Raw genomic sequence first — 15,340 nt, forward strand, 5'->3', positions numbered from 1 at the left:
GAATTGGGCCTAAAACTATGACTCTATGAATGTTAATTACATATTGAATGTCCGTGTCAATTTTGTACACAAGTTGTATGAGAAGGGTCAGATTTAAGGAATAGTTTTCTGTCATGTTGAGTTTGTGTGAATACATCAAATAACGGGAGAGTGATTTGATTCAATAAATCAGGGTATGATGTTTATAGTTAAGCTCAACTTTATTTAATCAAATCACCCTCTACTTCTTTTTTGGATTCATTTACACTCACTCAACATATTAGAAAACACTTAAACTGACCCTTTACATTCAACTTATGTAAGTCACATGGAAGTTGTTCCATGTTGTTCACCACTGCCACAGATCACATGCTCAGTCCTTTACTTTGACCTGGAGTTGGTCTGTAAAGAGTGAAGGAGCAATCTGCTGGAAGTTCATAGCTCATAACACATCTCTCCATAATCAGACACATGCATTAGATAACAGAACAAGAGCGTCTGGAAATACAAACAGTCTTTTGTGTTTGTTTGCATTTATGTTCCTCACACTTCTCCTAGACAGGTTCACCTCCAGGCCTCGAGGTAGCCTCACCACTGCCACTGAATATACTGGAAACACACAGACAACAGACGATGAGACAAACTGGATCGTCTGTCCACCAGGTGTCAGGGTTTCCTCTCGCTTAAAGTTTAAATGACTGTGTCAAGGAGAAAAAATCGGTCTGTGAAACAAGTAAATAACCATCATACAGCAGTGTGTTAATGTTTGTGCACAGGGTGTACCAGTCAGGACATCAGACCAAATTAGAAAATGCTTGACAAGCCTCCTTCTCATGCAGCGTTTAAATGTAATCTGCAATATATTATTTTTGTAACATATTGTGTTTACTATCACTTCCAAAACACCAACAATAGTATAGAAGGTTGGATGGATAGATAAATATATATATAAAGATAGATAGATAGATAGATAGATAGATAGATAGACAGATAGATAGATAGATAGATAGATAGATAGATAGATAGATAGATAGATAGATAGATAGATAGATAGATAGACAGACAGACAGATAGATAGATAGATAGATAGATAGATAGATAGATAGATAGATAGATAGATAGATAGATAGATAGATAGATAGATAGATAGATAGATAGATAGATAGATAGATAGATAGATAGATAGATAGATAGAGAGGCGGTGGTCTAGTGGCAGAAACTTGGACTATGGGCAGAAAAGGTCTCTGGTTCGTCTCTGGTTCGACTCCAAGGAGAAACAACAAAAAGAAAAACCTGGATTGATCTGTCCAAAAATCCAAGAGGATTCTCCCTTACTCCCCCAACATCTGCTCCCCGGGCGCTGTACATGGCTGCTCACTGCTCTGTGTGTCCTGCACCAGATTGGTTAAATGCAGAGGATAAATTTACCTGCCATTGCATGAGTGTTTTGGTCAATGTCTGTGCATGTGTTTGGTATAAATAACCTTTTTTTTTTTTTTTTTATTATTTTGATTATAGGAGTGTTGCGAAGTTATGAACAAGAAGTGTGTCGTGTTCGCTGGACTTAAATAAAGTTACACATAAAGAGAGAAGTTTCCCGTCGTCTATACGCGAGGATGTTACAATATGAACGTGTTCACCGTTCAAATTCATTATTTGTCATTGAGTTGCGTTCAGTTGATCGTTCTCATAAAGGTGGACGCGTTCAATGAGCGTGTTCTTTTGCGTCCGTTCATGCACAACACTGATAAAATGTAAAAACTGAGGTGAGGTTATGAAGACTAGTGACAGGTTACACAAACATATGATGCAGCATGAGCCAGCAAATGCTGAATAAATAATTGAACAAACATGTTCCATTGAGCACAGATTGCATTTTATGAAGTGAAATTACATGTTATTTAATTTAATAGCAGGATTTGTTCTATTCCAACAATAACACTGTTACTCAGAAGTCGAGAATTGACAGATTTGAAAAAGATTCCAAGCCTGCAGTTCAATGGCAGGTACAAACAAAACAGTCAAGGTGAAGCAAAAAGAAAACAAGACTACAGTCAGGGGAAACAACAAAGGAATTCCTGAGGTCACTGTCTTACCCTCCAAAACTAAATCCCCAGAAATAAATGTAAATACTTGTTTTGATGCTCTATTTTTAACACACAGCAAAAAACTGACCAATGTTTTACAAAAACGCACGACACAAATGTCATGACTGTTGGAGTTTACATCTTGTTTCCAGGGAGATTGGCTGATTGATTGGTGAAATGTTTCATTGACTTGCTGCATTTTTCAAAGAGAATATAATACTAAATCCAATTCATCTGTTAACAAGCGAGAGGCCCTTACTTTGAAAGGATCTTAATATTCAGTGTATTGTAATAAACTGAGGGTTGTGGATGTGTGGGTTAAATTGACTCTGTTTTGAAAGAATATCTTTTTTGTGGCATAATTATCGTTGGATGTCACAGTAGCATGGGACACGGGGCTCTGTTAAAAATGTTAAATAAATAAATTCTTTACAACAGACTTTGGGATGTATTTGTTGTGGCCTGCAGTTACGTCAAAGAAGAAAAATAAAGCTATCTTGTGGATCAAATACCATAATCATGATCCCTCAGGCATCCACAGTTGAAGCACATGAATACACTCAGGTGAAAATATATTTTCCAGTGTTTGTCTGAGGGGAGGCCAGTCTCTGGTGTACGGCCTTCATCATGACCTGATCCTCATTTAGCCACAACTCGAAAGTCGTTGTTATTCCCCCCCATACTCAGTGTAGAAACATTACAGCAGCATGAGCAATGCACAGTGATCCAGAGACACTGGCTGTTTGTTGTGTCTATCAGCACCTTGTCATCCTTCAGAGAGCTAAACAGTGAACTGTTTACAAGGAAACACTAGATAAGATTCAAGGTTGTGAAAGTGGTAGAACATTCTACAGGTGTAGAAATATCCTGAGCATGGCTGAAAAACTTTTTGTGCACATGTGCAAAGTTTGTTGTAGCTGTAGAAATATGTTCTTTACATAAACTTAAGACTGTGCAGGAAAGTTTTCAACAGTCATATTTCTCCATGTCTGAAGGAGGGACACAAATTTATAAGGGACCAATTTGACCCTGTATTTATTTTTGTATTATTATCCTGCAGACTAAATCTTCTATTTCAACCAACCAGCAGTGATGAAATGAATGAATGATACATGGACTGCATGAAGAGAGGACATTTCAATGCAAACACCATTCATTTATTGGTATAATATTTCATAATACTTTATAGGTTTCATTCTATTAAATACATATGTACTAAGCCTGTGTGTGTTTAGGCAGGCGTTTCACATTCAGGTCCAGGTTCAGTGCAGTGACGACAGATTCACTTGTTCCTAAAACAGAAGTGAACCAGGAGCCGCTACTCAACACATCATTTTATCATCTGTAATCACTTGACATTTTGTTATATGCATCTTCCATTTACCCCTCCCTCCTCCTTTATAGGCTCATATCTTAACTAACCATCCATCTCCATGTGTGTTTTTTGTGTGTGTATAAATGCCTTTCGATTCAGTGAGGTTGAATCTCTTTGGAGGAGGGACAGAGCCGTCTCCCTGAGGTCCTCCTCCACGGCGCCAATGTGAACCAGCCGGGAATGCGTTGTGGGTCAGCTGCAGAGGCAGGCACGTGGGCCCAAGAGGGTACAATCAGTGATCAGGTTCGGTCCAGATTGAGAAAGTGAGGTGTAGCTTAGGCTGGTTTAGTCCTGTTTTACATCCACCTGAATCCTTTTGGATCCATCCGCCTTTAAAATGACAAATAATTGACCTACTATAGGGATGTAGAATAGATGCAATAGATGCTGTTGAGTTCGCAGGGTAACAAGGCAAAATGCAAAATAGGTATCATGGTGCCGGAAGGACCACCTGAGTCAATTAGTCCTTGAACAGTGCTGCATTTTTTTTCTATATTCTTACAGAAACAAAAACTGATACTCAATTGTGCCAAGAAATCGCAAGATAATAATTGACTCATCTGGGGGGAAAAAACGAAGATTTATTTGAAGAACTCATCTCAGGGGCTCAGCAGGATAGAGCAGTTTGGACTCTCGGGGGGGTAGGTGGGGGCGGTGGGATGCATTCATGCTTTCGTCGGTGAAGCAGCAGCGGTGAGGATCCTGGGGAATCTCCGTGGACAATCAGTGTGTGTGGCTTCACCCGAGTCTCTGTGTTGTGTGGAGAGAAGGGTGCTCGGAATTGCTGAAGGGGAAAAAGACATATCAGGGACTTTTGAGACGCACCCTGTTAAGTCTTAGGTGTGTGTATGTGTCTGTGCATAAAGTTGGTGTGTGTGCACCCTGATGTGCGCCTGAGTCTAAGTTTGACTGTGTGTGCGTGTGAGTTAGCTTTTCTTCAAGAGTTCAGGTTAGATAGCAGCTGACGTGTCTCGGGACAGACACAAGTACATCCAGTTCGTGTTTCTATCTGCTTCAAGTTTGCACGATGACATCAGACCACGATCCAGTTCAGGCTCATTTGAATTGCAGTCATTGTAGTTAGCACAGACCGATCTAAAAAAAGAGTCCAGAGCGTCGCTAGAAGGATGCAGCGGTCTCAGAGGAAGGGGTTGTGGCTGTGTGTCTGCGTCGGGGACTGACTGCGGGCTGCCGGTCGCGGAGACAGAGGGAGCAGGGGCTGGGGGAGGTTGGAGGGGAGGTCCAGGAGTCCAGCAGGAGGCTGCGTGAGAGAGGAGGGGAGGACGGGCTGCCGGTGGTGGAGAGGGAGAGGCAGCGACGGGCTGTAGGAGAGCATGTGAGGGGGCAGCGGGGAGGTGGAGGATGGTCTCATTTGGTTTAGGGTGAGGCGAGGCTGGTCGCAGTGGAAGGGGTTAGTGGGAGACGGAGCACTCAGACCTGAGGGGAAAAACATGGTTTTATTAGTTGGACAACATTTTAAATATTATATCAGTGACATTTTTGTAAGTTGTACTTCTTGAATGAACTGTTACCTAAGAGAAAGGGGTTGTTGTGCATTTTGCTAAGAGGGTTGGTGGGAATCAGAGCATCTAAGTTGACCAGCGAGGCCCCCGTAGGTCCCAGAAAGGTCTCTGGGGTCCGACACACACGTGTGGGCGGTGCGCTGAGTGGAGGTGCGAGCCGGGCCAGGTCGAACATCTCTGGGCTGTCAGACTCTCGTCCGTTGACCAGAGGAGCAGCCCCAAATGCGTCCCGTTTAGAATCAGCTGCAGAAAACGGGTCAGAGTCTGGTTTTATCCCAAACAGCTCTTCATCTGCATCAGGAGGAGAAAAGACAATGAAATGATGTTTCTGATATTTAGTGCGTTAGAATAATTTTGTGATGATTTATGACAAGTGATAGCGTAGTAAAAGAGTGGGCATGAGCATAAGAACAAGAAAAACATAGGGGGTCATAAGAGGTCAGCGGAGGCGTGGATTGACAAAAGTATGTAATGTGTAATAAAATGATGTAATGTATGCAGGTGCCATAGAAGATAATCAAGAACATCATGTCAGTAATGGACTGAGCAAAGATGTAAGTTGGTTCACCTGCTGTGTGATGCTGTGATTAATATTTGATAAATCATCATTAACGTTCCCCCCACATTGTGGATACATAGGTTTTCCCAAGGAGGAATCAAACACAGAACAAGTCAGAACAAGACTAGATTCTGTGAAGACTAACTGGCCTAACTTGGATTATGGTAATAGTACTTACATGGTATAGTTTCATTCGTGCTTATAGTCATCTTCTCTATTACTACGAGATCACGGTGTCACTTTTTGGCCTTTGGGTCATTATTAGATAGTGAAAGTGCAAGGAGATAGGACATGAAGGGGAGAAAGCAGGGGAGTGATGTGCAGTAGATGGTCCAACCGGCCGGGAGTTGAACCGGGCACCTGTTCATTCTGCCTTTGAGGTATGTGCCCTAACCATTTGGTTCATGGTTTGGGAAAAGCTCCTTCACTCACATGCTGATGGAGAGACTTGTTTCCATGGTTATCAGATGATTTCTACAAGTATATACATCCCAAATAAAATTACATATTGCTGTCAACATCAAATATCCTGTGGTTTACTTTCTGAAGGTGAATAAACCAAACCAGTGGCTACAGAACGGAGAACCGGACAGAGGCTGCTCCTCAAACTAATCCTACCAACCACGCAAATGCATCAGATTACTTGAACCAGCCGGTTTAGTTAAGGGACGTAATTACTCATTTGCTGATTCAATTAGTACTATCACTCTAAAATCTCATCTTACTTTAGGTTGTTTGATTAATTTCTTTCTTCCTTCCTCATGTCTTTTAGGTAAAGGACACAACTCTGCCTCATCCTGTTCACTGTGTACAGGGTATCTACTAGTTATGACCTGGTCAACTGACTTATTTTATTTTAATCATCTATAGAGGTCTATGAGTTAAAGTTATGCAGTTAATCATTAAAAAAACATGTGGGGGTTCTGTCCCTATTTTGTTTGACTACAATAATGTTATCAGTGAACAAAAACCTGCAGACATGTATTAAAAGTTCTACAGTGATCCAGGGGCTCATGCTAAGTATTTTTTTTTCACCCGCTGTCTGCAAGAGACTAATAGCATCTGTAGAGTCCATGTGTGCTGTAAAATCATTATAGTACTGACTGTTTTGTACTACAATACCTGTGGGACTAGCAGGTTGAGATGAGGTCACTTGAGGAACCTCCTGTTTAGGCTTCTCCTCTTCTTGCGCAGCAAACGGATCGGTCCCATCGACATCTGCACAGAAAAGTGAAAGCTGATGCAAACAGTACAATCATAGGCTGAGGCCAGTGCTTCACGTTTTTCGACAAAAATTGTCAAGTCCAATCAGTGTGTCCGTTCACTTTGAGGAGATCTGGTCAAGCGGATCAGTGTCCTGTACCTCCGTCTGTTGGGTTGTCCCATGCATGATTTACAGGGCTGGAGGAGGTCGGCGCTTCTTCCCAGGGGTCCGTGCTTGGGTCTGCACATGTTTCCCAAGGATTGGACTCATTGGATGAGGAGGGCGGGGCTTTCCAAGGGCTTCCAATCACAGGAGTGCTGCAGTGAACTCCTGTGAGGACAAATAGATGAAAATCACCAAACCCAGTAACTACACAACCTCACAGAATTTGAGAAGACCTTGCGTCATATTGACCTGACGTGCGTGTGGATGTGTTGGTGTGTCTGCGATTAGCCACGCACCTACAGAGTCCCAGGGGTCTGAGGTGACATCAGCGGCGGGCTGAGCTGAGTTCCAAGGGTCACTGGGGGGGGCCGGGTGCTCAGATGATGCGCCAAATATGTCCACCAGGTCCAACATGGCTGACTGCAGAGGAAGCAACAAGTGTTACATTCAAACACCATCTTATGTGCTTCCAGTTTCGTGTGAATGAACAGCAGGACTCTTGATGCAAGCCAGAGGAAATTCATCCAATGAGAAGGGAACTCTAACTCCATAGTACGACTGTGTAATAGATCAATTAAAAATACTATTAAACCGTATTTAGACATTGAGACTTAAACACTTTACTCAAGTGATGTAAATGCAAATTATAACACTGACTAACGCTGTTTCCCTGAAAAATTTTTCTTTCAGATTACAATGTTTTTTAATAGGCTTTATTGGCGTAAAGTTTCATTCTGTTAAAGATTTTAAAAAAATTATAAAATCCATATGACAAAATAATCATTTTCACAAAGAAGTTGATGACAAGAACAGTTAAACTAATCTAAAGTATGATAGAGTAGGCAAAGACTAAATAAGCTAAACTGAGCTATGCTAAGACAGGACAAGACCAGACAAGTTAACCCAAGCAAAGACAAGATAAGACCACACAAAACAAGAAAAGAATGTAATACAGCTATTGCAGATGTTTTGGTGCTGTATAAAATGCGTCTGTTGATTTGTTATCGGTGCACATGTTGGCACTGAGAATACATTCCGTAATGCAGGGAGAGTGAAGAGTGCCCGAGGTTAGTCAGAACCAGGGTTGTCATATCATGAATTTGTCAGGCAGCATCTGGAGGAGCCGAGCTTCCACAGCAGCAGACTGCAGTGCAGCATGTGGAGAGCAGTTGGTTCTAAACTACAGTAGCTTGCACAGTGGGTGTCTTTGTAACAACACTGATCCTTCCTTTGTGTGAATACAGTTGGCGCAGCATAAAAAGTAATGAATCATTTCACGCCGCAGCAGCTGTCATTGATGGATTATCATAGAGCCGATCGATAGAGACATTTGAGGGCTGATAGTGATATTAGCAAGTTCAATATCTGAGGACAAGATACCAACTGTTACATATAAATAAATTCAAAATTGACAATTATTCTCCAATGTCCTTAGAGAAATGCAATTGAGGCCTGTTCATCCATCCATTATCTACAACGCTGATTATATTATTGTGCGAGAGCCTAAACAGGTCATCAGTGTATTTCAAGGCCAACATACAGAGACAAACAACCATTCACATTCACATTCACACCTACAGGCAATTTAAAGTCTCATAGAAACCTAACCACAATCCGCATGTCTTTGGACTGGATGGGGAGAGCCAGTGCACCCAGAGAAAACCCACACATTGGTTCATTCTGTAAAATAAAACCTATCATATTGGCTGATATCGGCAGACAGAATATTTATCAGCTAACCGTTAACTCATTCGGGCTCATATTGCAGAATACCATTATGTCTGTATTTGCAAACCATAAAATTGTTCGGACTCTATTTCAAATAAACAACATTGTCAATGTTATGATCATAACAAAACAGAATAACTTGTGGTCCAATTTGCTCACACTCATATACAAAGGTGTGATGCGGAAACTTGGACCAGCTCGTTCTCTCAGAGCAGAAGTTCAGTGGTCAAACTTAAATATTTCCATATTTCCATATTTTATCAATGCAGGAGTGGATGTACAGTAATTTAAATAACTGATATATTTATTAATTGATTCAAACACAAACTATTATTCAAATTACAGTGTTTTTATAGGTCTTAAAACATGCAGCCACTGTATATTGCAGAGCTATGTATCTGACCTTGTGAATATGTCAGGTATAACGACAATATGTCAGGCATTTTGGAAATCTCTTGTATAATTTCCCCCCCTGATCCTAATGTCCATGTTATTTTTATGTGGCATCTGAGAATAACGATAATGATAATATGAGCAATTACAAGCCGGGGGGACATGAACGTAAGATGACCTGTGATCCTGAATGGCTGGTCGACAGGCCAATGAGGGAGGGAGCTGGTGTGCTACGAGATAGGGAGTGCAGGCTTTCAGGGAAATGTCACGGTTAGACAAGACAAAGTCATTATCATTCAGCAGGCACCCCCCCCCCCATCCCTCTCACCCCTTTCCTTCTCAAACCCTCCCTCATTATGCTGATCCATGTTTTCCCTCCCTATCACCACACACCATAAACTCCACGTCATTCTCTAAATTCCTGCCAACAGCCACCTACAAATGCACCCACCCACTTCACCATGCAAATATGAATACTGTACAGCATGCACACGCTCACAGACACACACACACACTCACCTCCTGAGTCCCTGAGTGGCTCTCTCTCCGGCTCTCATCCAATGCCTTCTGTAACAGAGACTCGTCTCCTTGGCGACAGCGCTGCTCCTGCAGGGGCGGCATCGTGACATCCTCAACATTAACGCGACGCCAATGAGTGTGGAAGTACACACAGACACACACACGCACACAAACACACACACACACAGACACACGCTGTCGTTAGTGAAACAGTGTTTGGCTTAGTCCATCCGAATGAAGGCGGCACCAGTGCTGCTGAAATATTTAGTGGACGAAGAGCATCGGACAGTTTAGTTAAGCAGAGAGAAAAAGTGCAGAGAAAATCTTCCAAAACTACAAAAACTGGATTATTAATGAGGCTGGCGGGAGATACAGCCGAGGTCCTGGGAAGGAGCAGGAGGAGAGGCGGCCAATGAGGGATGAGGGAAGGAAAAAGTTTAGTTTAGGGTCGGAGCCATATCATGAAATACAGAGACGCACAACTTGAGTTTTAAAGACGTTAACAAAGAGCTGTATTGAGTGAGATATTTCCGTGTAGCAGCTCATGCTCCTTTTGGCTAAGCCTCAGAGCAATCTGTAGTTGTATGTATTCATCATCGTCTCTACGGTAACAGGGGAAGGAGGGGCAAGCTGAGGAGGGGGGGGGGGGGCGAGTTTGTCACAGAGTTTTGATAACTGGAATATTCAAGAGGCAACGAGACAAATGTGGCTCAAACACAGAGGACGGTGTGTGTGTGTAAGTGTGTGTGTGAAGCCAAGGTGTTGCTCATGTTGTGGGGACCTACATCGGTTTTCACAGTAAAGTTATGGAGACTTGACTCCCTTATGGGAACAATAAGCAAATCCTAATAACGTCCTTTGAAGTCATGGAAACACATGTCTGTGTCTCTGTGTGTGTGTGGGCATGGCTATCTATACTTATGAGGGCCAATTTGTACCATCATTGTGAGGACATTTTAACATTGTGAGGCCATTTTGGCTTGTCCTCACATTAAATCAGCTTTTTGAGGGTTAAGACTTGGTTTTAGGGTTAGGGTTTGAATTAGGTTAGGGTAAGGGTTAGGGTTAGGCATCTAGTTGTGATGGTTAAGGTTAGGGTAAGGGGCCACGAAATGCATTATGTCAATAAGTGTCCTCGCAACTATAATGACGCCAAGAGTGTATGTGTGTGTGTAGCTAAGGGGAGGATGCTGGCAATGACACATTATCATAATATGTGTGTGTGTGTATGCTGTTCTACCTTCTGACTCTCCTCCCTGCTCATGGCTAAGGCAAGCTGGAGCTGCAGCTCCTCCTCCCCGCTGGTCTGAGGCCGGGCCTGCTCCAGGTCTGAGGCGGCGCGAGGAGACGACGACGAGGCTGCAGAGAGTTTGAGGAAGGAGTGAGAGAGAGAGTGAGAGAGAGAGTGAGAGTGCGGAGGTTTGTGTGGCTGATTTGAACATTTTCAGGCCTAAGCTGCAGTATTGATAATCCATCTGAGGCTGGACTACAGTGCAAATTGGATTTCATTAGGGATGTGGTGTGAATACAAATGTTAATTTTAAACTCTTAATCTATTTACTCACAAATTTCAAACACACAATTTTTAAAAAACTCACAGTTAAAGGAGGATGGAGAGCCTCTGGAGCGGCTGAACTCCTCGCCGTACAGCACAGCCATGCTGGGCTGGCTCGTTCGCCTGCCCGGGTGATAAGACGGGGGGATGCCTCCGTACACCCCACCGCCTCCTCCGCTGCCCCCCCCAGCCATTCGCTCCTTGGTCTTCAGGGCTTGACTCCTCTCCTGGCGGAGCCGCTCCTCGTCCCGCAGGAGACACACCAGCTGGCGAGCCTTTTCCCTCACGTTAGCCCCCTGGTCTCTGCCGTCACGGTCCATGTACTGGAAGTCACGCAGTGTCTGAGCCCACACAAGCAATCAGAGCACATTTTGTAATCGACCGGAACTTTTCAAACAATGTACCGATCGAGTTGTGATAACGATGCAAGAGAATCTCAACAATCTGATCTGCAGGAGTGTAATGATATTGTTATTAGTTATTTGTTATGAAATTAGTTTGTTAGTGATTTAGGTTGTTCTGGGTTCAACAGGTGGTTTCTGTCTCCTGTAGCGTAACGTTTCCTGATCAAACTGTGTGCCTGTAAATATAGACCCAAGGAAGAGTAGTAGTTGCCAAGGTTACAGCTACTGATGTTCCAAACGAACATTATTCCTGAGGCGTTCAGATTACCAAGGTTCTCCTCCAGTTACAGGCGGTACCTGAATCGTGAATGCGTTCTCACGACACTGCTGAGCGACTCTCTCTGATCCTGTCTTCAGCAGGTAATCCAACAGAGTCAGGGCCTGTGAGCAAATACTGATTACCACACTGATGCTCTTTGCTACACACTCACCGACAGCTTTGAGTAGAGCTTTAGTAACGAGGAGGAAGAAACATGAATGTTACTAAATGAAACTAGTGGTGGTGGTGGGAGGTCAGCTGGTCAGTCGAACATTTCACAGTTGAAGCAGAACGAAAGAGACACAGGCAGAGATTACTGACTGATTAGAAATCACAGTTAAATCTCACTAGTTAAATTGCTCTCTTCACTGAGGTCACCTTGTAGACATGTCTCCAGTTCTTGCCGCTGTCGTTGAGGCGTTTCCAGACCATGCCCATGACCTCAGCGAACGCCACCACATTGAAGGTCAAGTCCGCGATCTCGGACATGAGGGATGAGGATGGGCCCCATGGATCGTTCGAGGTGGCCTCGCGAACCTGCACGTCACCAGCAGAGTAAGCAAAACATAAATTTCTCCCCATATTGATAGATAGATAGATAGATAGATAGATGGATACTTTATTAATCCCGTGGGAATATATGACATGCAGATTGTTTTCTAACTCATCTTGAATGATATTGGTTTTCTCCTATATTTACTCAAGAGCGTGGTCTTTGAGTGTGAGAGCAGGTCTTATTGAATTCACATTCAGCTTTTGTAATACTCTCTGTAAAAACGCTGGACTAGATTTGTTCTGCATAAGTCGGTTAAAATTCCCAAACTCATAGAATGCCAGGTGTAGTGTGGATAAAGTCAGGCCTTCGTTGTGGGTAGGACAGAACTCTCAAAGAAGAAAATTTGACACAGATGAAAAAGAAAAAACATCAACAGAGGAGAAATCTTAGAACAGATATTACAAGGAGAGAAGCGAATGCTAGAATGCAGGAAATATGTTCAAGTTCCGAAATATTCAGGTGCAAGTGCAAATTTTGAGCACAAGCTGGGGCTGTTGTGTGAGTGCCAGCATGCATCTGAACATGAAATCAATAAGTGCTGCTCTCAAACTGAAATACCACGCTTTCAAATAAAAGATGGAAGAAAAAACCCAGAGAGTAACAGCAACATCAGCAGTACCCAAGACAAGATGTTTGAGGTTACAGACAACTTGTCCTCAAAGTGTAACACATACAAACTAATGCACATCAATAACATTTAAAGAGAACACTGCACAAAAAATATTTGTAATACCTTGATCTCTGCTTCTGAATAGTTGTGCACAATGTTCTTCACCTGCCGGCGCAGGGCTGTGGTTGTCATGGTGATAGGGATGTGGAGGGAGAGAAAGTGAAGAGTAAATGATCAACAGGTACTCGTGGAACAGGAGAGGTAGCTAATAAAGCAAAGAAGACCCCTCTTCTCTGTCAGGAGTTAAAAGGCACTCCTGGAGGAAACATAAAAAGGTAACATGTGAGGATGAGTGGAATCTAATGATGCCTTTCTCATTTAAGGTGGATCTGATTCCCCATAAATTCTTAGTTGGACACCTTGGACCCTTCCTCACACCAAAACAACTATGGATTTAATGAGTAAAGCTGTTTTTTTTAGAGCCCAAGCTCTGACTGGTGAGAGGACCCTATAATATTATTATTGTTATCATTATTATTATTATTATTAATATATATTTCCAGATGTCAATTTTACTAGCTACCAATGAAGAGAGAGCTGTAGACTTTATTTTGGTCAAAATACGAACAACAGGATATTGCAATGAAGCCGAGACACTGATGATTAACTGGTCCATGTAAATAGTGCACTGCAGTGGTCCAGCCACGAGAAGGCAAAGGTGTGAGTAAATTTTCCTGGGTCAGGACTAGAAAGAGATAATTTTTACTCTGGCTTTATTTCCTTGATGACAGTAAAAAGATTCACTGAGGTTATTGACATGAGCGTCAACATTGTGTGATAGCGTGGTTTCTGGCTGTGGATTTGATATTGCTTGCCAGTGGATAAACAAACGGTTGTAGTTTGTCTGCTAGGTGGTCAGGGCCAAATGTAATTACTGCACTCTTTTCTGAGTTTGGTTGAAAGCTACAAGACATAAGCTCATGTAACAGGCCTATCTTTTATTTGATTAAGGTTATATTTGTTTACATTTTGCGAAACTTTCTCCATTAAAGGCTTGCCTCACTCAGCTTTTCACAGTTCAAAATACTCAACCTGCCCATAATGAAGAAAACCTTATAACATCACATTTCTCTTGTCAACATACCTTTTCTTTGTTTTTCTCATTATTCGTTGATTTTCACATTAACATGAGTTCAACGAGCCATATTAACAGTGACTGATGACAGCGACTGAATGGTTCCTCACAATCTGTGCCCCCTCAGAAGGAATTAGGTCAGATAAAAGCTCTGGCACTCAGGTGTCTCATGGCTTCTTGATGGCTTTTTTTATTCAGGCCAACACAGACACACACACACACACACACACACACAGACACACACGCATGCAACCATCTGTGCGCGCACACACTTGCAACCCATTTCTCGCTGCCAAATTCAGATTTCAGAGAGGACACGAGGGAATCGATCATTAAGACTTCCTGTGATACTTCTCTCTCTGCCTGCGACTATAACCGTTCACAGACATGGAGCTTAATTAGCCCACGAAACCAAAGCTGAACGAGGGTGACCTCACTTAACTAAACCTCTTCTCGTCAGTCATCGGCTCAGTTTAACAATCAGACTGTCAAAGGCATTGATCAAACCAGCCATTACTCTGTGGGCTTGTTGATATTTGGTGGAAGATTAATTATGTTCCATTTCTTTAGATTTTCTTCACCTGTATGCTTCGAACCAGCAACTACAGCTTGTAAAACCAGTAAACACCCACTCCTAAATTGTAAAAAAGTCACACCTGTGCTTACTAACATTGCATAAGTGTTCTTACTTATTTCTCATTGTGCAGTTGATTCTACTTATATGATTTTTTCAAAATATATGAATGAATTGCTTTGCTTAAAACAGGCATTAAACTACATTCACTTGAGTAAACTGGACTGGAACATGTGCAGTAGAGCAGTCAGGAACCATCTGGCATCATTAGTGGAGCGTGTTGGAGGCAGATGTTGGATTAAGTTGTGTTCTAACACCTCATAGATGTTTCTGGGCACGAGGACGTAGATTTCAGTTCTTTCATTTTCTTTTTGTTAGGGTCGGTGAAGTTGCTGCATTAAAGGATGTGTTTTGATACCACGAGTGAAACTTTGTGCACAGTTAGTGAAAAACAGAATAGGTGTGTATAGCAAAACCATTTGTTTCGACAATGAGCAATTCTCACAGAACCAATAATAAAAGCAATCATTTCAGTTAGTTTGAATGAAATGATTGGCTGGCGTACCTGTCTGTCACTAACCGACCTGCCTGCCTGCACTCTGCCTGTGCTCCCACCGCACATGACCACAGTCTTCAGCCGGAGCTACTTAAACACGGCTGAAGCAGAGACAATGGTAAGAGGTTAGTCGGCTTATAGCAGTTGTCAGTCAGTTCA

General features: G+C 42.5%; 1 protein-coding gene across 2 annotated transcripts; it reads right to left on the minus strand.

Moving 5' to 3' along the window:
• Window positions 1-1,697: 1,697 nt before the first annotated feature.
• epn3b (epsin 3b) lies at window positions 1,698-13,108 on the minus strand. Of its 2 annotated transcripts, none has more exons than XM_062386930.1 (11): window positions 13,040-13,108; window positions 12,129-12,287; window positions 11,789-11,872; window positions 11,131-11,428; window positions 10,773-10,891; window positions 9,533-9,619; window positions 7,189-7,312; window positions 6,887-7,057; window positions 6,646-6,741; window positions 4,974-5,255; window positions 1,698-4,878 (listed from the first exon to the last, which is right to left on the minus strand). In XM_062386930.1, exons 1-11 carry the CDS (start codon window positions 13,106-13,108, stop codon window positions 4,580-4,582), a joined length of 1,788 nt encoding a protein of 595 aa, XP_062242914.1. In that variant the 3' UTR covers window positions 1,698-4,579. The 2 variants fall into 2 exon arrangements, with proteins under 2 accessions (XP_062242914.1, XP_062242913.1); XM_062386929.1 differs by having other exon boundaries at window positions 9,533-9,643.
• Window positions 13,109-15,340: the final 2,232 nt, after the last annotated feature.

Source organism: Platichthys flesus, chromosome 5 (genome assembly GCF_949316205.1).
Source record: "Platichthys flesus chromosome 5, fPlaFle2.1, whole genome shotgun sequence".
Taxonomy (NCBI): Eukaryota; Metazoa; Chordata; class Actinopteri; order Pleuronectiformes; family Pleuronectidae; genus Platichthys; species Platichthys flesus.